A 23171-nucleotide genomic window follows, 5' to 3' on the forward strand; every position below is an offset into this window, starting at 1 on the left:
CTCTTGCCACCAAGTTTCACTTCACAGCCTCGTCCTCGTCTGAGCTCCCATCTTCCACGACCTCTGCTTTTTGTCGGCATAGGTCGTGGTCCCTACGACTCTATGCGTCAAATTTAATACCCCATATCTCCAAGCGAAGGGATTGGAAATATCAGGGAAGTATTTGGGAGCCTACTTGGAACCGCTCTCTGTCTTGAGCACTCGCTAGTTGCGATATACGTATATACCACAATGAACACCACGAACTCGAAATTCTCGACTCACGTCAACTTCGTTCCTTCTCCCAACTCTCGGGGTACACTGAGTATCTTATGGAGCTCTCTATTCACGATCCTCGCTTGTACATGGACGGTTCAACATCTCAACGTTCCCGAGCAGCGCAATAGCTGCAAGCCAGGATGGATGGGAACTCTCACATGGTATACGAGAAAGTTCCTTAAAAGCGCACGATGGATGATAGTCACGAGCATCGCCCCGGAGGTTGTGATTGGAATGGCTTGTTACGATCTTGTAACTGCAAACATAACTTTACGGAGCTTGGAAAAAATTGCTTTGGAGGACGGTGTCCCTTGGACATTGACACACAGCTATTTTGCAAATATGGGCGGCTTCGTGATAGAAAGCGGGGTTGAGAAGCCATCAGCCGTCTCGACGTATATCTCAATGGCGGATGTGGAAGTCAGAAGCACATCTCAAGCTGGCCCTAATCTCCGGAATAGGAGAGAAAAGAGGCATGAAATTCGGCGTCAGCCTCTTACGAATCATCTTCCTTCATTTGTCACTGGTGGCGTCAACGAGATCTCTTACCACAACCCTTACCATCTCACCGGAAGACAAATTTGTCAACTTAGGAAAGAAGGCATTCTCCCGAGACTTCCTCATATTAGCGAGGCAGAGTTAACGGATAGATCTAAGAGCGATGGCTTCGTCAAAGCAATTGCCTTTTCCCAGATTCTCTGGGATATTATTCAGATTATCGTCAGAGCTGCTCGCAAGCTTCCCATTTCTCAGCTTGAACTGGCGGTCATAGCCTTCGCAGTCTGCGCTATGATTATGTACGGCTTGAACTGGTCGAAGCCAAAGAATATTGGTGCTGTTACAGCTGTTATCCAATATGAAGGTCCTATTCCCCAAGGAGTTCTGACTCTTATCCAGGGATGGCATTCATACTTGGGATATATTCTGATCGCCGACGACAGAGGTAGGAGAAGACATGGGTCTCCCATTAGAAATGATTCAACACAAGATGATCCCCACGATTATTGGAATCTACTCGCTATACTGCTTGGAGCCCCTGTCTTTGGTGGAATACATGTAGCAGCATGGAATTTTGGTTTCCCAACTAAGATTGACTTGATAATCTGGTAAGACTATTCTTGCATCTGTTTGTTTGTGTTATACTAGTGCACCCCGAGCTTTCTTAACAGTTGAGACATGAGGGTAGATAGATCTTACTCATTTGCAGGCTTTCCACCCTTAGCTCCTGAAGCTATCTAGTCATCTATAGGTCGTTCTACAGTGCTAACTGTGGGAACAGGAGAGTCACAAGCCTATATTCAGCGGCCTGTAGCCCGCTTCTATTGTTTGGGGGTTGCTTAGTTCAGGGGGTTCATAATAAGGACGATCGAGTCCTCTATACATTCCTCTCAACAGTGATGGTTTTATATATCATAGCACGCGTTGCTCTCCTTGTCGAGATATTCCGCACGCTTTTCTTCCTTCCGCCCCTTGCTTATGTTTCCACTTGGACTAAAGATATACCTCATTTTGGCTAGTTTATAAACAAATATATACAATGACTCTTGAATTCTACTTCCTCTGTATAGCTTGCTAAATCTGTTGAACTAGTTGATTCGTTCTATCCATGTATTTGTAAACATTCCGTTTAGCTATGTATCTAATCTAACCTCTCATAAACTCAGGAGTATAGGGGGTCTTCTGCCACTGCCGTCTATCACAATATAATACAGTGTTCTAGACGTTTGAGCATTGACAGTTATCGTCATGTCTCTCTGAATGATATATCCTGTTGCAAGAACTTTGTACCACTCGGTAGTGTAATTCTGTCGGCATGAGAAAGCAGACACTGGGAGCTGGAGGCTGCTTTTGCTACACTAAACATATTGATAGGCATCAACATACTCAACATCAGCTTTCGAAGCGTGTACATCCAAAGAATCAAAGCCCGAACTATTAGTCTGTCACACTCTCGTTTTCCCCACCAACAAACACCACCCCTTCAACCCCCTAAACTTCCTCAGCACCTCATACCGAACCCTCGATCGTGTCTTCAGATCAAAAATCTAATATTTCTATCCGCTCGCTGAAGCGGTAAGCCCATCACTAGATAACTCACACAGTAGATATTCAACTCTCAATCAACCCTTAAACCAGCATTGTACAACTTCCCGAGAATTCGCGGATCACTGATATGAAGCGTATCAATTTCGTCGTCAAAGTGAATAGCGTGTCTTCTACATTGATGGTGAAAGTATGTACAAGCCGTATTCGTGTTACATGATGGCGTCAGTGTCTTTGTTGGTTGATGTAGTAGAGTGAAGTGAGAGTTTGGGTGTCGGAGGCTTCAACGACGAGGGATTCTGAAAGTGAATTGGTGGAGAGCTTGATGTTGTGGAGGCTGGGAGGGCAAATTGGGAGATCTTTTGACGGATTTCGGAGGGGAGTTGGCGAAGTATGTGAAGGGCATTATGTGAGTAAGGGATGGTGTTCACTTGGTGGGGTGGAGAGGCTTGGGAAACAGGTCATGGTCTTGAAAGGTTGGAAGCTCATTTGTAAGGATGAGCAGTGTAGAAAAGAAATTAGGCGATGATTCATACAAGTTCTTCTCTCGAGAAGATATGTGCTACGTAAGTGAAAGCAGGTGAAAACAACCTAATCTTCAATGATTATTGGAGTCCGACGTGAGGCACTTGCCTCCTTGCCAACTCAAATTTCTTAGTTGGCGAGCACGAGCATCAATCAAAACGAACAAGAGTCTTTGAAGTCCGTCGTTGTTAGGGTATCTAAAACAGCAATCATTACAACTGGCCAGTCGACTCCAAGCAAACCCATACCTATGATCGTCCACTCCATATCTGCTACTTAAGCAAGTGGAGAATACGCATTCGGAGGAGCCTGCAGGCGAACAAGCTCGAACTTCAAATCATCCAGATTCCATGGACCTCCAACCGCATCTCGAGAAACCCTACTTAGCCAGTTGTTCATTTGATCGATATCCAAATTCGAATGCATGAAAAAGGTGAATTGCTTCAGATCCGGACACAGTTTCATAGCGAAGTAGATAAGACGACACAAGACGCGGCTAAAGAAAGAGGAGTGGTATACTGGGCCTCCATCGATAGGGTAAGCAATATTCAGCTTGGTGATTTTGCTAAGAGGGTTTTGGTTGTTGAGCGAATAGGCCTCGCAGAGCTTGAAGTAACGATATGCGGCCGTTATATGATCGAAACTGATCGTGTCAACGTCGTTGTTGAACCAGATGGAATCTCCGAGTTGTGCGCCGAAGTGGGATTCGTAGAAGCCCTTGACCGCGGAACGGGCATCTTTGCAAGTGTAATACATCACATTTAAAGTGCTTTCCTCGGGTGCTCGTGCAGCAAGCCGGGCTGGTCCCCGCACCTGTCTGTCGGGCGGTCCAGGGATGCAGGTGTATATCGTGATTGTTCGGGGACCAGGAAGCGCATGCTTCCAAACTTTCAGGCGCAACTCTGTTGGGAGTTGAGGGAAGCAAGTGAACGACATGGTTGTATGGTCTTGTACTGGAGAAGCAGACGTGTCAACCACATCGAAGGTTTGATGAGTTTGTGCTGTCGATGGCATTGTGCCTCGTTGACCTTGACGCATAAATCAAGACGAGTTGGTTGTGACAGACTTGCGAAGTTGAGAGGAGCTTCAGAAGTCGAGCTGAAGTTGGCGCAAGTAGGATATCTGAAAACTTTGACGCGTAAATGAAGACGAGATGATGGCGACAGAGTTGCTAAGTTGAGAGGAGCTTCAGAAGTCGAGCTGAAGTTGGCGCAAGTAGAGTGTTTGAAGGAATCAACACGGCGATGAGCTTGTGCTGTTGCTTAGCTGCTGAAACACAGAGCTAAACCTAGCAATCGAAGGTAATCGTTGATGGTAGAGGTGTGAAGTCGTAAAGACTTCAAATCGAAGTGGGGTCATTGCGGCGTAAAGAGATGTGCTGCGTTGAAAGAAAGAACATGGAAAATATTTGTGAGTTGCAGTAGGTTTAACTGTCGTCAGCGGGTCGAGGTCACGAAAGGAGAGAGCGCGCTAGTTGACCAAATGGGGCAAGGCACTTGCCATCCAAAGTGAATTCTCATATCACAACCTTCAACAAACCAAGATGCTCTCAATTGGATACCTGAGTCTGAAGAACAGGTCAAAAAAGCTTCATTCATCAAAAACCAGGCAGTCCCCACTTCTGGCAGATACATGAGCATCCAGCAATGCCATAAAACTATCTCACCACCAGCAGGAATTCTATGCCTATCACCGTCAATGCTCAGTTTGACCAGGATTCCTGAACATCCGTTAGACGCACAAGCTCAAACTTCAAGTCATCCAGCACATTTTCTCCGTAGCCTGCCCCCAAATACATAGGAGCTTCTTTGTCCATGTGATTGACACTTCGAAATTCCATATTGACAGCCTGGGTATCAAACTCATAGGCAGAACCCAAGACAAAGGTAAGTTGTCGAAGATTGATGAAACGAGTGACAGCCTGAAAAACAAGGAACATGATTTCCTTAGCCAATTCATCTGCTGAACCCAACCGCACCAGTAGTAAAGTTTCGAGTGGATATCCCAAAATCAGGTACTTCACGCTGTAAGGCCCAGTCCGGTTTGTTGATCTCCTTTGACTCGACTCAACGAAGAAATGAGACATTGCTTTTTCACTAGCGAACAAGATAGTATCGATCTCCTCGTTGAACCAGATTGGACATTGCATGAATACCCCGTGAAATTGGCGTTTGAAGGCAGCTTTCAATACATTGTGAGAGTCTTTGCATGCGTAGTAGAGAGCGTTCAATTCACTCTCCTCTGGCGCTCGTGCTTTGAGGAGATCATGGCCAGCCCTAAGCTCCATATACATGGTAATGATACGGGGACCGGGAAGAGAGTGCTTCCACTACAGCAGATTAGTATAAGGTCCTCTTACGGAATGAGGGTGGAAAAAGAATGTATTTGATCTGAGGCGCAATACACTAGAATGGAGAACAAGGGACTTTGCTACTTACGATCTTCAAGCGCAGCTCTGCTGGAAGTCGAGGGAAACAAGTGAAAGACATGTTGCTTTCAGTATTCTGGTGGTGAGGCTTGGTATGTTGCAGATAGATGTCTGATGCCGTGAAGCAGTACAGCGGTGGAAGCTTGCAGGGTGAGAAGCTGAGGAAAACGAAGCCGTGAAGGACTGCAAGGTTGGTGACTTGCTGTGGGAGAAGTTCGAGAAATTAGGAAGGATGGCCCAGAAAAGAAGATGACGCGGTTCAGAGGTGGTTTCCTTCCACATTTGAATGATTCTTCACCGCATCAAGTTTGACAAGTAACTCATTAAGCAGGTAGCACTTGCCATTTGGACAGCAGACCACTCCGGCCTCAGATTCTAGGTTGGGGTTGAAGAGGTGTCATATTTTGGTCAAAAAGCATACTACAGAAGCCTAAACAAGAGGTTTGTTTATCTTTCCAAGTTATGATGTTCAACAAAATTATGTGCAGCAAGATTAGTATGCAACTGTGAGAGTGAAAGTAACGTCGATGTCGAAGCACTCCCTCAATCCTCCTACCCCAAAGAAAGCCCACAGATAGTATTAAAAAACATTCTAGAAAATCCTCCTCGATCTCGCACCCCAAACTCCATGTTCCATCCATGATCTCAGAACAAAACATCCGCGCCCTCCCAAAGCTCCAGCCGAGATCGAAAAACCTGAACCTTCGCCTCATCCAAGACCCGATCGCACCTCATCACAGATCACAATCCGCACTTACGTCCCGCCTTTCTCGACCACCGCCTAATCAGAAGCAATACGCGTGAATAACAGACGACCTTGAAAATAATAGTGCGTCTACTTAATTAAAGGTAGACGATCCCCTTGTTAACAAAAGCGATGGAAAGGCCGTAGCACAATGTGCAGATTCAACAAAAGGAACAATGATCTCAGAATAAGCAATCAAGCAGTCTCGAAGCTCCAGCGTAAGCCTTTGCCAAGTTCATGACTCGATTGCACTTCATCACAGATCGCGAGCCACGCGCGTCTCAATACCCTTTCGACCGCCGAGTAGTCGGATGAGTTGTGCGCGTGAATGATGGACGGCCTTTCGATATGATAGAGTCCCTCCTCAACAGGGTCTTGGGGCAAGTCAAAGAGTCAAATTCAAAGAGCAAATGCGGACGGGGACGCGGAGGAGGAAGATTTCAGAAATATTTATTGTTGGAGACCGTAAGTCATTTCGGTATTAAGCGAGCAGATCTGATGGTGAATCACAGCTCCCTCCTCTCCAAGACTGGAAGAAATGTCTCCCTCTCTCAAATTACAAACTCGTTATGATGTCCTTCCACATGACTTCAAACATCACCGTCTCCAGGAGACCAATATCAAGACAGATCTCGGATCCACGACTCACTCATAGAGGAGGCACTTGCCATTAGATTAATGTATCCATGGAACATTCTTAAAGTGGTGAGGTCTCAAATCCATGTCTATATCCATTGCTTGATGAATGCTCCCGGTAGATTCCCAACTTTTTGATACTCTGAACATGGATCCGCCCACCCTTTTATCTATTCTACAATTATACAACACAAATCATGCATCTACCGACCACGGTTACTCTTCTTTCTACGTATCGCCTTCCCGTTCTCAGTCTGAGCGGTTGTCTTGACTTTCTCCAAAACTTCAAAGTCTTCTGCTCCTGAGCTGCTGGTGGGGGTATTCTGTTCTTCGTCAAAATCATCATCATCCTCTTCAGTGACCTCGGCTTTGTTTAGAAAACGACTAGCAATGGAATTGTAAGCCCAAATTGGTACACGGTATAGAGCTGTATCCTTGATGGTTGGTTGTTGTAGTTCATTGGGCTGAATTTGTTAGTGGTTGCGCAGGAGAAAAAGGGAATACATACATCGAGGAGGAATTCTTGAGTCTCGCCATCTTCGTTGGCTTGTTCCAAATAGACATTACCAACAGAGTCAACAACCAAAATCTTGCCATTTTCGGCCACAACACGCTTTCTAGGACCAGTAGCACCAACAGGTGGAGTAGCAGCCGGCGAGGCTTTGGCAGACTTTGATAGCTTAGACTTCTTGTCTCCTTTATCCTTCTTGGTATCCTTCTCTTGCATGCGTCTCTGTCTTCTGTTGAGAGGTTGTGCCATTGGGTCGGTCTCGTCGGCAGGGGGAGGAGTAACCGCTGCATCTAGACCAGGAATGTTCAAGTTTTCACCCCAAGCGGCATGTCGTGCAAACTTGATGTATCTTCCAATGAATTCCTTCTGTCTCTTCCAGCTCATGTAGAGCGCAAGGTAGTGTCCACCGCCGCCAACGAAGATAAAAAGTCCAACTAGAACCGTACCGAGTCCAGGTCTGAAGCGAGCGTAGTAGTAACCAGTACCCTTCCACTTTGGGAATCCATTGCTCAAGAAGTGATCGTAGCGTGCTCTTCCTTCGCCTTTGAGAATCTGGTTCACTATGCCTAGACGCGCGAATCGATCGCTGGCAGCCTTGGCAGCAGCTTTGATCTCTGCTTGAGTCGGCCCTTTCGAGACGTGCACTCCTGGCTTCTTCGACTTCTTCTTGTCCTTCCCAGTCGACTTGTCGGCAATGAACTTCTGCTTGACTTTGTCGGGATGTAACAATTTGGACTTCTTCCTGTATGCCTTCACAATATCGTCCTGACTCGCAGAAGGACTTATACCAAAAAAATCGTAGAAGGTAACACCAGGACCTTCATGGGCTTCGACTTCGTCTCGCAGACGGAAGATTTCTTGATCTACATGTTGCAGTTAGTGATTGGCACAATGCAAGGGACTGGGCAGCAAATGCGCTGTCTGGCCTGCAAGGGCTTACCTTCTTTGCTCCATGCTGCCACAATAATGACTAGTGAAGCCAATACGCCGACCGTAAAGAACGACAGCCTCATTTTTTTTGGTGGTGTTGAGGAATGAAAGAGGGGCTACACCGCTGATGTGTCTTCTTTCTATGGAAACTTTTTCGAGATGCCAGCACGAGCATCTGTGGAGGGCAAGGATGGTGGCTTGCTTAGCGCGCCTTGCGGATAGGAATGTAGCCAATGAATGGAGAGTTACAGTATATTAGGCTGAGAAATGCCTTGATGCCTCGCCGCCTTGCCGCCTTACTGCCGTGCCTTGCTGTTTCCACTGAACGGAGCTGCGAGGAGGAGGAGCTGCGCTGCACCTCCGCAGCCGAGTCCCAAACCAAAACCTGTGTGCCCGAAAGTTGATAGCTTGCATATAAATCAACAACCTCCCCGGCACTTTCTGCCTCCTTTTCCCTATTTTGCCTTTGGTCTTGGTAATCTCTTCCAACACACCCCCAGCGGTGCCAGAGGCCGCATGTGTTTCAGCAGCACCAGAGACACACGAGTCCGCATGGCCACAAACCTGAGGTTCTGATTAAGGCCGCCCTCCAAACCCTGGACCCGCACAGGGATAGCGAGCGGGAGTGGGACAGATCGCTCGTTGAACTGAACTGTACGGAACTGGCCCCTGAAATATTTCACCTGCGACCAACAACGAGCCGATCAACATTTCCATCCAAAAAATATCTCGTGCAACACCCACACGCAATATCACCGCGCCTCCTCTACTACGCGTTATCAATTCCCTGCAGAGGTCAGTCTCCCTCGTATGGATCTCGTTTCTGTTGCCTTGCTAGGGCTGAATATCCCTCGTATCTTTCTGACATAATTTCTAAAATTTGAACAGATTTCGAAACGAACATCACAAAGACCTCCAAACACTCAATTCTCGAATTGCCCCGACTCCACCAGACAGTACAAGTCTTCCTACCAGAAAACACTCGAATAAGTCTTGCGATTCACTTCGGGTTATCTACACACGAACAATAGTCTCCCTCCACTCAATTCCATCCACAACACAACAAAATGTCGCGGATACAGATCCCCCTCGACATCCTGACGTCGCGGTTGAATCTTGGAGATAGATTCGCTGGTGTGCGATCGACGTCGATAAGCACACGATTCGCCAACCTGAAGCCGATCTCTGAGTTCCTTGATCTCAAGAGACTGTCAAAGCCTGCAAACTTCAGCGAAATCCAGTCAAGGGTTAACTACAACCTTGGCCACTTCTCTAGCAACTATGCTGTCGTTTTCCTGATGCTCAGCATCTACAGCTTGCTGACCAACATGCTCCTGCTGTTTGTCATCGTACTTGTTGTAGGTGGCATGTGGGGAATTGGCAAGCTGGATGGCAGAGATCTAAGTATCGGTTCTTTCAAAGCTACCTCGTCACAACTATACACTGGACTGCTCGTCATCGCAGTTCCTCTTGGGATCTTTGCATCTCCAATTTCAACAATACTATGGCTCATCGGCGCAAGCGGAGTGAGCATCTTGGGACACGCCTCATTGATGGACAAACCGATCGATGAGGCTTTTTCCGGGGAGGCGGTCTAGGTGGTCGGCCGCGATCTCCCGAAGTTGTGCCCCCATGGGGAAGACCACCAGGGGCGAGGGGCAGCCGAAGGAGAAGGCAGTGGGAGGAGGAGAGAGAGATGTGGGAGAGGAGTCGTGTGGAGGAACTTGATAGCGATGATACAGATACACAGGGCGTTGGGTTGCATTCTGAATTCAAACGATTTTCTAGCGATACACTTCAATTCACGGGCATAGATTTGGGTTCGACCACTAGGGCGCGGAAAACTTACACTCTTCAGGATTCGGAAGTGTCTGATAGCGATTCGGCGGAGTCTGAATTTGAGGGGACAGATGCTTTGCAGATTGCTATGCGGGATAAGGAGGAAGCGCTTGTACAGTCTGCGCTTACTCGAATTCGCCGAGCTCAGGAAAAAGGGAAGAAGGAGGTCAAGCTGAACAAGGCGGAAGTTGATGCATTGGAAAGACGGCGGAAGCGAATGCAAGCTGCTGCCACAACCAAGCAGAGAAAGGCAAGTGGATCAAGTGGTGGAAGCGAGACTGAGAGAAGACGACGAAGTGATAGGAATATTACAATTCCTATTGCTTCCCAGCCAAACAGTCGTCCAAGCAGCAGCAGCCGCAAGACGTCGAAGAGCACGTCCAAGAGACCTGGTGATGCAACTCCACCAGTCATGCTGGTTGCAGGCCCAGATGGATTGGCATATGCTCCATCTGCGACTTATGTCCCACCAGTGGCCAGTGGCAGTCGAAATTCGCCCACGCGTCCTCGCTCAGCTAGCACTCAACAATTGCGAGGTGCACCGGCACCTTACTTCACTTACCAACAACCTCGACACATCTCAGAAGGCAATCGACCTCCGTCCTCATCTAGCACTTCCTCTCGGCGACCTCTTCCTGATGACGAGAATTGGGAACCTTCTTCTCGTCGCAGCTCGGCCTCTTCTCAAAACTACACTCTCAATCCTTTCGAGTACCAAATTTCCTCTGACGCACCACCACCTATTCCAGCTCAGTACCTATCACAATCTGGATCTCAACCTCAACCTCGACGCAATGTCTCTGGACCCGCGGATGTTTCATATGCGTCTGTACGAAGGAGTATGCCACCACCTCAAACCACAGGCACAGGATCTTATCCTTTCTCATCAAGAGGACCCGCAAACTCTGATCCCAGCATCCCTCGTCGACGAGCTGACTACGACTACGACCTCCGCGACCGAGAGCGCGGTCCGGAAAGAGAAGAAATCAACCTCGTAAGCAGCAGCGAAGAAGATGAAGAAGACGAGAGCGACGACCTCGGCAACGGAGTCCAAGTCTTTGTGGACGAGAGAGAAGAGCGAGCTAGAGATCGTGATAGGCCTGTGAGTAGGAAACCAGTTGCTGGTGATGGGCGGGGAAGTGCGAGGAGGAAGGGGAAAAGATGATAGCATTACTTGCTTATTTTTTCCGCGCTGGCATTTGCGTGCGGTAGGGTGGCATAGACATAACATATTATTTCGCTTTCTTCAATTGAGCTCTTTTGATGTGTGCATTGTCTGTCTTTGAGTGTGTGATTATGAGACTTATAGAGTGAGCTCAGTCCCATGGCCCAATTCTAGCACCTGTATTTTGAGCTTTTGACACGTGCTTTGTCTGTCTTTCGCCGAGTGATCATGAAGTTGAAAAGTTAACTATGAAGAGGGTGATTTTCCTTAATTCACTTATTATTCTCTTTTCTGCGCTTTTAACATATGCATTGTCTGTCTTCTATTGTGTGGGTTTGAGGCTGAAAAGTGAGGTGCGAGGATGGGATGTTATCATGGTTATTTGCACTTGTCTTATGTTTTGGGCTTTTCATGCGTGTATTGTTCATCTTTTGTTTGGTGATTATGGGTTTCGGGAGTGAGGTGGAGGAGAGGGATATTCCAAATAGTCTACTCATTTTACGTTCTTATCTTATGTTCTGCAATGTTCCATTTTCATTGGTGTTTCGTCGTCATCATTATTCTGTTGTCATCAATATTCCATTGTCATCAGTGTTCTGCTGTCATCAGTATACAATTGCCATCAACACCCCACTACCACCACCCATCCATCCCCCAGCAACCCTCCCTATCAACCACCTTCCACCTCTCGTCCCCCTCACCCCGCACGAAGACTAACCATGCACAACACATCTCCCCAGCAAGACACGCCAGGTACCTGCCTCCAGGAACAGCATTACGCCTGCTATTGCGCTTTTCGCCGATGTTTGGAGGTGGGCAGGTTGGGTGTTTATATAAATTTTGTGGCTTGGGTTGTTGAGGGGTTAGGGTGTTGGGTGAATGGAAGGAAGTGGGTGAATGAGGGAATCTGAAAGGTGGTGGAGAAGTTCGGGAAATAAGCGAAGGGCAAGGAGGTGAACGAATAGAAGAATAAAAGGGAATTAATGAGAGAAAAGTGCGGTATATGATGATAAAATTGTCAGCATAGAGACGATATCGATTTAGGATAGTATTATGGTTGGTAATCATAGCGGTGTCTTATTATCATTGACAAGAAGTGTATCTCATAGGTTATAATATTTTATTGCCAATATTTTTCAGTCTGCTGTCAACGATCTTTGCGATTTTTTTTCTTACAATACTGGATGTATTTTCATGTTCATATCCTCAAAGAGTATATTACCCTTAAGCAAGACACGCCGGGTACGCGCATCCAGGAACGCTAAGATTTCATGAAATTGTCCCAGAATGGCTCTTTTCGCTGATGTTTGGAGATGGGCGAAGAAGGGGTTTATATAAGTTTGGCGAATAGGGTTGTTGAGGAGAGGGATCTGGTGAATGGATTGCTGGAGTTGAAAGGTGTGAGCAATTTTAGTGAATGAACTATGAGCAGCGCATGAGTTGAACTAGTTCTAAGACTTGGGTTGTGTAAAGGCAAAGGTGCCTAGGATAGAGACGAATAGGAACGGAAAAGATAACAATGATGTCTTCGATGATAGTTGGTAAGCTTAGCGGGATTATAGTTAGTGTTGGAGCCGAAATATCATCTCATGTTTTGAAACGCATTGTTACCGATTCCCTATAGTATCTTGTTATCAACAAACTTTGCATTTTCCATTTTACAACGTTGAACATGTCTCTATTTCACACCCAGATCCGTTACCGAATCAACAGATATCTGACTCTTAAGTAAGGCGCGCCTGGTACCTGGGTCCACTTCTAAGTTATTGTTGTGTCTCGCAATGTTTTTCGCCGATGTTTGAAGATAGACGAAAAAAGGTTTATATAGAGTTTTACTTTACCGACAGATCCTCGACGGTTTATTCACTCCTTTATTTGGGCTCAGGTAAGGCAGGCGAGGCAGGTGAGGCAAGCGGAAAAGAGTTGGAAAGTGAGGTGAATAGAGTAATACGCAATCCAAAACTATGAATTAAAGTATATAAAGACAAAGTTGTGCTGGTTAGGACGATATTAAACCACACCGGACGAGCTTATTCCCCCAATAGTAATTAGTACTTTGGGGACGCAATAGTTAGGGGCGGCACTTTGGCATTGATGATTCTGTGCATGTTGGAAAGGGTTTTAGGAAGTTGGTGCAGTGTTTACCAATGAAGTCAAAGAGTTGTTGTCAATTCTTCACGTGCTATCAATTTTTCATGTGTTATCAATTCTTCATGTGTTATCAAGACATCCATAGAAATGGGTCTGCAAGCTGAAGTTGGGATGAAAATTGATGAAATTAGCTTTGGTATGAGACACTAAAGTCCGAGCCTTGCTGAATCGATATCACTACTACATTGTCCATACCGAGGAAAAGTTTCCATACATCTATATGTTCCAAACCAATCTACATATTTGAAAGGCAGGTAAGTATATGAAGAGAAAAGCCTCCCTATCCTACTTATCAATCTTCGGACTGAACCTGGTATCCACATACTCCAAACGCCTCTCATTCACATCTCTCATTCAATCTTGATCGTCCCAAGCTTTTCATATCCAGACTTTTAGATGTCCAATCACATGAACATTTTCGCCAAACTCATTGCACCTCCAATGCCTCCCATGCCACCAACAACTTTGCCTAGTCCTTCCAAGGCACCCCCACTTCCATGTCCCTCAACATGTGTGCGTTCCCACTGCATCCCACCTCTTCCATTGCCACCTATCCCCATTCCTCCCTGTGGTTTTCCACCAAACATCTTCTCCATACCGCCAGGTAATCTGATACCGAATTTCGCAAGCAGACCTGTCAGAGCCCCGCCGGTTATGAGAGGCATTAATACCAGCATGAAGACTTTCATGGGGTGTTTCTTCATGTAGTACATTAGGTCGCGGAGAAGGCGGCGGAGTTGGGAGTAAATGCGCTTCAAGTAGCCTCCGCGAGGTGAGCGTTTGTATGCGCTTGAGCTGGATCTATGGCCACCGAAGCCTGTACATGGCTTATATCAGAAACGGTTCTTCGCCTTGAAGGAATGGAGAGGAGAAGTACCAAAAAATGATGAGCGACTGGAGTTATGCTTGTGATCCCCACTCCCAAATATCGAGCGCGAGGAATTGTGTTTTGGGTCTCCCAGCCCGAAGATTGAGGATGCGCGGGGCTCATGGTGGGAGTGGGAGCGTGAGCTCGAATGGTGTTTCCCACCGGAAGAAGATTTGCGATGATGTGACGAGTCGCGATGTGAGGATGATGAGCCTACTGCTGAGGAGCCATCGAACCAACCCATCTTGATAAGAATACTTCGGAACGTGCTGTGGGAAGTTCGAGGGAAGGACTTGTGAGCTTGAAGCTCAAGCCAAGATGGAGGCTGGATTCTAGCTTTGATGTTTGCTTGCTATGCAGCTGTGCGACAACGAAGTATGACAAGCTTCAACTGCTCCAATAAAGGCAATGCAACACCAATCGCAAAACTCAAGAATAATGGCAAATCAGGAGGGATAAAGCTTGCGCATACTCTGAGTCAGTAATAACTAAGTGGCAGGAAGTAGAGCTGCAGCAGCGTGGAGAGAGGTGGAGCTTGGGTTTTGAGGCTTGAGATTCATGTCAGCTTCAGCAGCCCAGCCCCTCCAATAAAAGGCGGTGAGATGTTGTCGCTTCCTGCCGAGTATGAACAGGGGTTGAGCTCTGGTTCACGTGAAACTATGTAAGCAATTCTGAAACTAAGCTAAGGAGATGTGGCTTTTTGCACCGCCACAGTGACGCACTCGACCAAGGCCAAGGTCGTGCGAGGTTCGAGACAGAAGACAGTCGCAAGCTCTCACACCATTCTTCTCAAATTCTTTGCCTCTTTCTGCAGCTTGACCGAGTACCTATCTGTCAGCAATTCCTTATTATTGAAGAAAAGCAAAAGAATCGCAATCATGACTGGAGCTCCTATCGATTATTGTAAGTGCTACAGCCTCGTCAGCCTGATTACCCCTCTAACAGTAATGAACAGATGCTGCCCTAGGAATAGTTTCGACTGCCTCACAACAGCAGATTCGAGATGCTTACAAACGGTACTGTGTATCCTGGTCCCTTTGCTGAAGTTAGTAGCTAACAAATTCATACAGAGCAGCACTCAAAACCCACCCCGATCGCGTCCCCTCCGACTCCCCAGAACGAGGCGAACGAACCCGCAAATTCCAACTGATAAACGACGCTTACTATACTCTCTCGGACCCTACTCGCCGCAAAGACTACGACTCCGCACGCATTTACCACGGTTTCGGCTCTGGTGCCTCCACCGCATCAACAGCATACGATTCCGACACGGACGATATTCCAGACCCGGGACCAACACCAGGCGGGTTTCCGTGGTCTAGTTTCGGGTTCTCGTCGAAGGCGAAGAGTAAGGAGGAAGAGCAGAAGTTCGAGAGCGAGCAGTTTGGGGATGTGTTTGAGGAGATGTTGAGAGAGGAGGGGATGGCGGAAGGGAATGGGAGGCCGACGGGTATGTTTTGGAGTGTGGTTGGCGGATTGAGTGGTGGTGCTATGGGGTTCATTGTTGCGAATTTCCCAGGCATGATTGCTGGAGCTGCGGCGGGGAATAGGTTGGGCGCTATTAGAGATGCGAAGGGGAAGAGTGTTTATGCTGGTAGGTTTTTTTGATTCTGGAGTTTGGGGGTGGAAGCTAATTTGGAGATAGTGTTCCAGGAGTTGGATCAGAGTGATAGAGCGAAGTTGTTAAGTCAGCTCGCTGCAAAAGTCTTTAGCCATGCCGTCGGTATTTAGGTGGAATATAGGGAGTAGAATTTTGAAGGGGAAGTCTTGAGGACGAGGAAGGAGAGGTTGGGCTTTTGCGGCGATGTCTCATGCGATGCTTTCAGAATCAGCAACAATTCGACTTTATTGGGAAGAAAGGTTAGGCGTTGTGGGAAATAATGAAGACCAGAAGTTTTCCAACGGTTTATGCAGGAAACGAGGAATGATGAAGGAGGACTGCGTGGCTTGATACCACATGAAGTGCAGATAGAAACAATAATCAAATAACCGTTGCGAAACATGCATGTTCTTCCAAGCAGCGCCTACATCCAGGGTCATTTTGGCTTGGCAAGACTCAAGAAAGGGGAAGCGAGCCAATTGTAGCCCTCGAAGTCCTGAAGCGTAGAGGATGTAAGAATTCTAATGGAACACTTTTGAGCTCTACAGTGCCATCGATTCCGATGCTTGTACAATAGCTTCAAAATTCCACCTTGATGTGGATTTAGTGTTTTGCATATCTCCGGTTCAGAACTTGCAAAGAAAAAGTCAATAGGCCCTTCTTTATGTCATCTTGAAATCCAAGATGATAGCCGCCGCTGCGCTTTGCTTGCAAACGTCAAGGGCAAACTGTGGCTCCCTCAAAATCCCCAAAAGTTCTAACAGGAAAAAACCTTACATATGCTAAGGGCGATAGGCTAAGCCGAGGGTTCTTCCGAAGTTTGGCAAAACATTTGCCCGGAGGTGCGATGTGCAAAAAAGAGATTGGCAGCCTTACTTCAGGGGTACGTCCGGATAAACAATTGTACCCCATGCGATGTGCAACAAAGATCTTTGGGTGGCTTTACATCAGTGGTAGGTACATTAGCGGGTTAGAACCTCTTATTCGGAGCCGTACAAGGGATTTTTTACAGCTTCGACTTCGCCTTTATAAACTCCACCTGATTTGTACAAGTCCCCACACCCTCAAGTCCAACTTCAACCACATCCCCATCTTTCAACCAAACTTGTGGTTTTCTTCCCATCCCAACACCTTGCGGTGTACCCGTGAAAATCATATCTCCAGGTAATAAAGTCGTTCCTTGGCTCAAAAATGCAATCGTCTTCGCCACACCAAAGATCATATCTTTCGTACTACTCTCTTGCATCACTTTCCCATTCAACTTCGTCCAAATCTGCAAATTCTGAGGATCAGATATGAGTTTTGAAGATACAATTCCGGGACCGAAAGGAGCCCAGCCATCGAAGCCTTTGCCGAGAGCCCATTGGCCGCCGCCGTGCTTGATTTGCCAGTCTCGATGTGAAACGTCGTTCCCAACAGAGTAGCCAAGGACATAGTCTAAGGCTTTGGATTCGGGAACGTCGGCGCAGGGTTTTCCGATTATGGCTACGAGTTCGCATTCGTAGTCAAGGCCAGTGCCTTGCTGGGCTAGGGGATGGATTGGAATGGGGTCTGTGGGACCTGCGATTGAGGTGATAGGTTTGTACTTTGCTTTGTGAGCATTATGTGTTGAATCAGCATGAGGAAACTTACAAAAAGCACGGGGTATTTTGGAATTGGCATATTCGACTATGATACTGTAAGTCACGTTTCATTGTGTAGAGGAACTGGAACCAAGAGACCGACCTCTTTTGCATGCTGTTCATAATTTAATCCAAGGCATCTCACAGTATTTACATCTTCAAGAGCTAAAGGAGCGAGCAGAAGTCGGATGTCTGCAACTTGGTCTGTAACATCGTGCTTGCCAAATATTTGACCTTTAATAATCTTGGCTTGCTTGGCTTTTGCAATGTCTGTGACTCCATGTGGAAGAATTGCATCGCCATAGTACGTTCTACCGTCTTTTGCTAGAAATCTAACAAGTCTCTGCATAAGGTCAGAAATAGTATAAGAGGAGGTTGCGACGGACTTACAGAGAATGAAGACATGTTGCTGATTTAGTGGAATGTTACAGCTTTGGTTCGAGATTCGAACTGTTTTGAACTTAAAAAGAAAAGATGTTTAATCATTTACTTGCACAAGAAGTGATCGAAATTGAAGTGGACGTCTCAAAAGGCCGTCATCGGACCCCCACAATGCCAAGACCTTGGGGAAAGCTACCCCTGTCGAAATCTCGGAACATCGCCCGTCATTGAACGCCCGAAAATCTTCGACTTCATGACACTCTTTATGCAATAATCGAAGCGGCAGAGAGGGAGGAATTGGAACGAAATGAAATACTCAGGTCTGCAGAGGGAGGTCTTATCTTTGTATCGAAAATGTTTGAGAGAAAGCAGAAAGAAAGCAGCAGTGGGTCCTGAATGAACACAGAAGAGGTCCAGTTTATTGACTTCAGTAGGATGCAAGACCTCATTTCGAGGCTTTTGCGAGGTCAGTCCCTCCCTCTCGTTGGCCGCAAGCGGATTGACAGAACTTGGCTGACATTCTGGACTTAGGAATGAATTTCGAAAAGCTCTTGCACTCGACAAGAAAGATTTTGGAACGATAGAATATCTTATGCGAAAAGGACAAAGGCAGCTTGACATGTATTCTTCGCCAGGAATTAAAGATATCCGATGAGAGGGTTGGGATGCGATCATGAGTGCCCATTTAGGTTTGTGAGGAAAGCACGACTCACATCGAAAGTCTACACATATCTTCTTCCTCGGCACCGCAGCTCCCAGGCATTTCCTAAGATGCATCCTTACCAGAACATCACATAGCCCACCAGGCCCATACGATGCCATATCTCAACATTCATTGGAAGGTCTCTCCCCGCCATCATCTGCCGAGAATTCGAGTTGCATCAACGCCTTCCGTATCGGTTCAACATCGCAGCACAGCAGCAGCTCGACAAGTCACTAAGACACCTTTGGAACCAGCCCTTGAACAAGAGCGTAAGAAGCGTCGATTCAACTTTCGAGTCCGACGTCGTCGAGGTCGAAGTTCCAGAACTTCTGTGGTAGCTCAGGCAAAGCGACGTGCTTCTCAGAGAGCGAGGCAGAACATACAGGTCTTCGGATGGGATACACCAAACGCTGAACTTGCAAGTAAAGTTACCACCGAGCTTTATTTCGGGTCAAGACAGTCTACACCACGACCTCCTAGAGTGCCCCCACCTACAAGATATCTGCAGAACCAAACAGAATCCGCCATTCCCTCAACTGATGGCGCGGCAAGCTCTATAGTCAGACGGACTTTCAAGCCGCAGAAACCCGAAAGTCGTTACTCGTTGATGCATGTTGCTGAGCTACCTACGAAGCCACAAAGTCGAAGTAGATTCTCGTTTGAGTCTGACCAGCAAAGTACAGGATCAACAAGACGCCCAGGAGGAGAATACGCTCACGTAGGGCCCCTTGATCTGGGTAGTTATTGCAATGCTCATTATGACTCCAGACCATTGCAAGGGATCGAGCTTATGATTCCAGGATTGACCCCAAGACTCGAGTTGGGATACGAAGGAGTACTGCTGTACCTCGAGAGAGGCGAATGCTTCGTGAGGGGGAATCATTCAAACGCCCGCCGAACAGGAAGAAGCAGCAAAGCTTCAACTCGCCTGAGTTCTGGGAAGCCGTCAACTCTATTGCCTTGCAATCAAAGAAACACAGAAGCGACACTCTCTCAATTACGTCTATCATTCAGTCAGTGTTCTCAGAGAAATCCCGAACACGAAGTCAGAGGAGGGCATTACGCCGCTTCACCCGAGAGATTGAACTTTATCTGCAAGCTGCTCGTACATTGCCCAAACAATCACTCGTTCCATCCATTACTGCAACAAGCATCTCTGCAAATACAGTCCTAGAGCTGAAGCCGTACCAGTCGCAATTTCAGAGTGCTGGCCTTGCTGTGACATCAGAAGAGCAACGTAGAGCAAGCCCACCGCGAGAATTTTTGAATCCACCTCAAACTCCACCCAAGGACGAGAAGTGGGAGAAGATGGCTATACTTTCGAGAAAGTCTAAAATCGAACCGGAGAGCAGTAAGAAAGAAGAGAAAGGCAAAGCGCCCGAGCGAGGACCTCCATCTTTTGCATCTGGCTCTACAGGGACTACTGTCCTCGGATTCACACCACCTCACGAGAAGAGCTATCCTCGCCCGAAGATGGAAAGAAAACAACCTTCGCTGGAATCTGACCATACCATACTTGGCTTTACTCCTCCTCATGAGAGAATGATCACGCCACCGCCTCCTCCGCCTAATTTTTCAGAATTGCGACCAACCACTAAACGATCTCTACCATGGCTTCGCAGAAACAGTCACTCGCCTGAAGCTTCCCCAACCAAGAGAATGAGTTTCGCACCAGTTGAGCAGAATCAACAGCCACGTGCTTCAACTCCTCTTCAAGGGTGGGTTTCAACTTTTGAGATCGCAGACAAATCAACTGGCACAAAGAACGAGGACGAGATCCAAATTCCCAAAAATCGTAACATGCCCTAAGGAGCCTTGTTTGGTCTATTACTAATTGTCAAAAGGACCAAAATCTACCTCTCGTCAATCCTCTGCCACCAGATGGAGGGACTCGAGAGTGGCCTCTCGTAGAGTTACTTCGAAAAGCACCAAAGAAGAGACAAAGAACCCAATTGAACCATCTCCCGCTGTTGTAAATACTACTGTCGACGGCACTACACCGTGTCACCATGTTAACAACTATGTCAACACAGCAGTCCAAGCGGACGTTCCAGACGATGAACAACCACAACCCGAAGTTTCCAGCGCGCAGGCTGAGCCGTCTCTTATTGAGAGAGCTCCGATCCTTATTAGCCGGAACAAAACTTTTCCTGTACCACCCAAGAAATGCACAGGCGACTGCTACCAAGCAACAGAAGACCTAATCCCTATAGTGCCTCCGAAAAAGTCTGCACGACCTTCGCGAGTTACCTGGCAGGGTGTTAATAGTAGCACACAAACCGAAACGCTCAACACTCCTATAGATGAGAAATTGGAAGAGGCTACAGATGCTCAAAAGAAGAAGCTGTTCTTTCCATCGACGTTTCCGACAGCAGACCGAAGCAGCACTTTCCCTTTCTACTCGCGGACAGTTCGCTCCTCGAGACTTGTCCAGCAAGCGCCACGTATGAAAAGTCCGAACAAAAGCATGGATGAAACCAAATCTCAAATTTTTCAGAACAAAGAAAATGCCGGAACCGAAACTTCAAACCCTCCTAGTCGTCGACCTCCTTCACCGCCAGCACTATGTAGTCAGTGTGCCGGCCCTATCGATACTAATGACGAAATTCTGGTCCCAGGACCGACATCTGAACTCGATCCTGAGACTGAAGAGATATCAAAATCCCGTCCAACTCATGCTTGCACCTCGAGGTCGTCTATACTTTGCCAGCAATGTTTCCCATCGAGGCAAGTATCGTTGGAACTATCACCTCTGGAAGCGACTTCGCCTGTTGAGGTCTCCTACCATCCGTTATCGAGGCGGTCTACTAGGCCTACCATTCCTACTGAAATAGTGACGTATCCGGAAGAAGTTCCTCACTTTGTTGAGCAGCCAACACCTCTACCTAAACCGTGTCTCGACTCAGTAGAAGGAAAGGAGATGTATCGAACTATGGTTAAGGAGACATTGGATGAGTTTAAAAAGCAGATTCCAATAGCTGATCCTATGAAGCAATTCCCAATTACTCGGGTGAGAATGGGACCACCTTCTAAACCACAAATGGCTCCACAGCGACGTAGGCCTTTGTCTTCCAGTGCTCCCCGGGCCGCAGCGTCACCTTTGATTGCTCAACGACCTCTCGTAACTGCAGCAGCATGCTCACTTAACCATGTGGCTTCATCAACAACATCCCTCGACACTGTCCCCGCAAAGTCCAACCAAATCACCGACAAGCAAGTCTTCCGAGGCCTCCACGTAGCTACTGCTGCTGCATGTGACGAGGACGTGGACAGGTGGATCGAAGAAATCACCGGGATGGGAGTCAGAAAGTTTCTCGCTGGTCTGAACGCGTTTGAGGGTCTTGGTGTCAATACTCTTGCAAACGTGGCCAAGAGAGCAGCCAGACAGCGAAGAGATCAAATGAACGCTTGGGAAGAGGTCAGAAAGCGAAAGCTAGCATCTCAGAGTCGGGAGATAGAGCTTGATCGAACGCAGTATCAGGTCCAAGGGGTGGCGGACGATAAATTGAAAGTAGGCGAGTTTGTGATTGGAGATCAAGGCGTTTATTGGAATGGAGGTGATGAGCAGGAGGAGGACGACCAAGACGATATCGTGATGGGTGATCAGGGATTAGAGATGAAGCAAAAGAGAGACGGTCTATTGGGAAGCATGTCGCAAAGAAGAGACTACAGGGAAAGTGAAGGTGCACGAGAAAGAGCTGTGAAGATGGGCTGGAGAGAGAGGAGCGTTAGTGGCTAACAACTTTTTGTTAGTCTTCTTGGTTGGAGATCAGATTGGACTTGCTTAGGAAACTCAATTGACCTTCTTTTTGTTAGAGGAGTTTCTGAGCCCGTGCTATATCAAGTGACAGATACCCTATGCAGCCACAGTAACACTTGTACCATGCTCAGCCATCACGCATAAAGCATGCTTCCCGAGCCGCATACACGAACGAAGCAAGATAAGGCGAGTCTATGGCATGGCATTCGTGTTCTTGTACTTGTACCTGTACTTGTGTTGCGAACGAACGGAACGGAAATAGGCGGGTTGCATGAACGTGGGTTTGTGGATGTGTTACAGTAGTTGATAGGCGGGGATGATATTATTGCTGAGAATAAGGTGTGGAGCGGAGGTTGAGAACAATGTGAGGAGAATATTTTATGTGACAGAGAGAGAGAGGGAGAGAGATTCTGGGGGGTTTTCTGTTCGTGGGGAGGGTGATATTAATGTTTGTGGAGGTTTGAGAGGTCATTCAGGCGGTATGTACAGTTCTGATAGTTCAAGATCTCTGGCATTGGAATTCGCAGCTGCTAGGACCTACAACTCTTGTCGACTAAGCGTATCCATATTCTCGCAGTATTTATATACCAGACAAATCTAGGTGGCTTACTGGATATCAATCAAGTCCACAACTCTCTATTAACTACCAACTCTTCATGCGGACAGCATCTTACACAGAAAGCGAGAGTGAGACGGCGTTCGTTCGTGTCCCTCGGGAACTCGCAGCTGTCATTCCTTCTCCACCGTAACACATGTATACATAGGCTGCTGAAAGTCGTACATCACAAACGAGCACGCGGTGTACAACAATCCCATCCCATCCCTCAGCTGTGTCACACAGTTGAGAATGACTGACGGCTGCAAGTTCCCGAATGGGGACAGAACTTCGTGTGGATCACTTTGCTTTTGTGCAGGTGTGGATATTACAGGTTGTTCACACTGATAGCTGGATTTGTAGCGTGAATGGTATTCATATTGCTCTCATGATTTCAGATTGGTGAGATTG

General features: G+C 47.2%; 11 protein-coding genes across 11 annotated transcripts; 6 read left to right on the plus strand and 5 right to left on the minus strand.

Annotated features, from left to right (window-relative positions):
- Positions 1-137: 137 nt before the first annotated feature.
- Positions 138-1841, plus strand: LY89DRAFT_311399 (uncharacterized protein). Its single transcript, XM_018206635.1, has 2 exons — positions 138-1364; positions 1538-1841. Exons 1-2 carry the CDS (start codon positions 232-234, stop codon positions 1773-1775), a joined length of 1371 nt encoding a protein of 456 aa, XP_018077175.1. The 5' UTR covers positions 138-231; the 3' UTR covers positions 1776-1841.
- A 1226-nt stretch (positions 1842-3067) lies between these two features.
- Positions 3068-3762, minus strand: LY89DRAFT_763293 (uncharacterized protein; the record flags this gene model as incomplete). Its single annotated transcript, XM_018221593.1, has 1 exon — positions 3068-3762. The coding sequence occupies one exon, from the start codon at positions 3760-3762 to the stop codon at positions 3103-3105; it is 660 nt and encodes a 219-aa protein (XP_018077176.1). The 3' UTR covers positions 3068-3102.
- Positions 3763-4491: 729 nt separating this feature from the next.
- Positions 4492-5315, minus strand: LY89DRAFT_763295 (uncharacterized protein; the record flags this gene model as incomplete). Its single annotated transcript, XM_018221594.1, has 2 exons — positions 4492-5155; positions 5265-5315. 2 exons carry the CDS (start codon positions 5313-5315, stop codon positions 4529-4531), a joined length of 678 nt encoding a protein of 225 aa, XP_018077177.1. The 3' UTR covers positions 4492-4528.
- Positions 5316-6705: 1390 nt separating this feature from the next.
- LY89DRAFT_680912 (uncharacterized protein) lies at positions 6706-8265 on the minus strand. Its single transcript, XM_018214168.1, has 3 exons — positions 8087-8265; positions 7144-8009; positions 6706-7099 (listed from the first exon to the last, which is right to left on the minus strand). Exons 1-3 carry the CDS (start codon positions 8157-8159, stop codon positions 6839-6841), a joined length of 1200 nt encoding a protein of 399 aa, XP_018077178.1. The 5' UTR covers positions 8160-8265; the 3' UTR covers positions 6706-6838.
- Positions 8266-9143: 878 nt separating this feature from the next.
- LY89DRAFT_728937 (prenylated rab acceptor PRA1) lies at positions 9144-9674 on the plus strand (the record flags this gene model as incomplete). Its single annotated transcript, XM_018219325.1, has 1 exon — positions 9144-9674. One exon carries the CDS (start codon positions 9144-9146, stop codon positions 9672-9674), a length of 531 nt encoding a protein of 176 aa, XP_018077179.1.
- Positions 9675-9772: 98 nt separating this feature from the next.
- On the plus strand, positions 9773-11080 carry LY89DRAFT_728938 (uncharacterized protein; the record flags this gene model as incomplete). Its single annotated transcript, XM_018219326.1, has 1 exon — positions 9773-11080. The coding sequence occupies one exon, from the start codon at positions 9773-9775 to the stop codon at positions 11078-11080; it is 1308 nt and encodes a 435-aa protein (XP_018077180.1).
- Positions 11081-11204: 124 nt separating this feature from the next.
- LY89DRAFT_311419 (uncharacterized protein) lies at positions 11205-11627 on the plus strand. The gene has a single exon (XM_018206636.1). It carries the CDS (start codon positions 11329-11331, stop codon positions 11539-11541), a length of 213 nt encoding a protein of 70 aa, XP_018077181.1. The 5' UTR covers positions 11205-11328; the 3' UTR covers positions 11542-11627.
- A 1716-nt stretch (positions 11628-13343) lies between these two features.
- LY89DRAFT_680914 (uncharacterized protein) lies at positions 13344-14655 on the minus strand. The gene is made up of 2 exons (XM_018214169.1): positions 14109-14655; positions 13344-14048 (listed from the first exon to the last, which is right to left on the minus strand). Exons 1-2 carry the CDS (start codon positions 14341-14343, stop codon positions 13636-13638), a joined length of 648 nt encoding a protein of 215 aa, XP_018077182.1. The 5' UTR covers positions 14344-14655; the 3' UTR covers positions 13344-13635.
- A 174-nt stretch (positions 14656-14829) lies between these two features.
- LY89DRAFT_680915 (DnaJ-domain-containing protein) lies at positions 14830-16134 on the plus strand. The gene is made up of 4 exons (XM_018214170.1): positions 14830-15002; positions 15055-15115; positions 15170-15693; positions 15745-16134. The coding sequence occupies exons 1-4, from the start codon at positions 14978-14980 to the stop codon at positions 15828-15830; spliced, it is 696 nt and encodes a 231-aa protein (XP_018077183.1). The 5' UTR covers positions 14830-14977; the 3' UTR covers positions 15831-16134.
- Positions 16135-16512: 378 nt separating this feature from the next.
- Positions 16513-17811, minus strand: LY89DRAFT_607663 (uncharacterized protein). The gene is made up of 4 exons (XM_018210470.1): positions 17712-17811; positions 17425-17664; positions 17332-17367; positions 16513-17284 (listed from the first exon to the last, which is right to left on the minus strand). Exons 1-4 carry the CDS (start codon positions 17724-17726, stop codon positions 16706-16708), a joined length of 870 nt encoding a protein of 289 aa, XP_018077184.1. The 5' UTR covers positions 17727-17811; the 3' UTR covers positions 16513-16705.
- A 1001-nt stretch (positions 17812-18812) lies between these two features.
- LY89DRAFT_311482 (uncharacterized protein) lies at positions 18813-22313 on the plus strand. The gene is made up of 2 exons (XM_018206637.1): positions 18813-20200; positions 20250-22313. The coding sequence occupies exons 1-2, from the start codon at positions 19267-19269 to the stop codon at positions 22142-22144; spliced, it is 2829 nt and encodes a 942-aa protein (XP_018077185.1). The 5' UTR covers positions 18813-19266; the 3' UTR covers positions 22145-22313.
- Positions 22314-23171: the final 858 nt, after the last annotated feature.

This window comes from Mollisia scopiformis, assembly GCF_001500285.1.
Source record: "Mollisia scopiformis unplaced genomic scaffold LY89scaffold_3, whole genome shotgun sequence".
Classification (NCBI taxonomy): domain Eukaryota; kingdom Fungi; phylum Ascomycota; class Leotiomycetes; order Helotiales; family Mollisiaceae; genus Mollisia; species Mollisia scopiformis.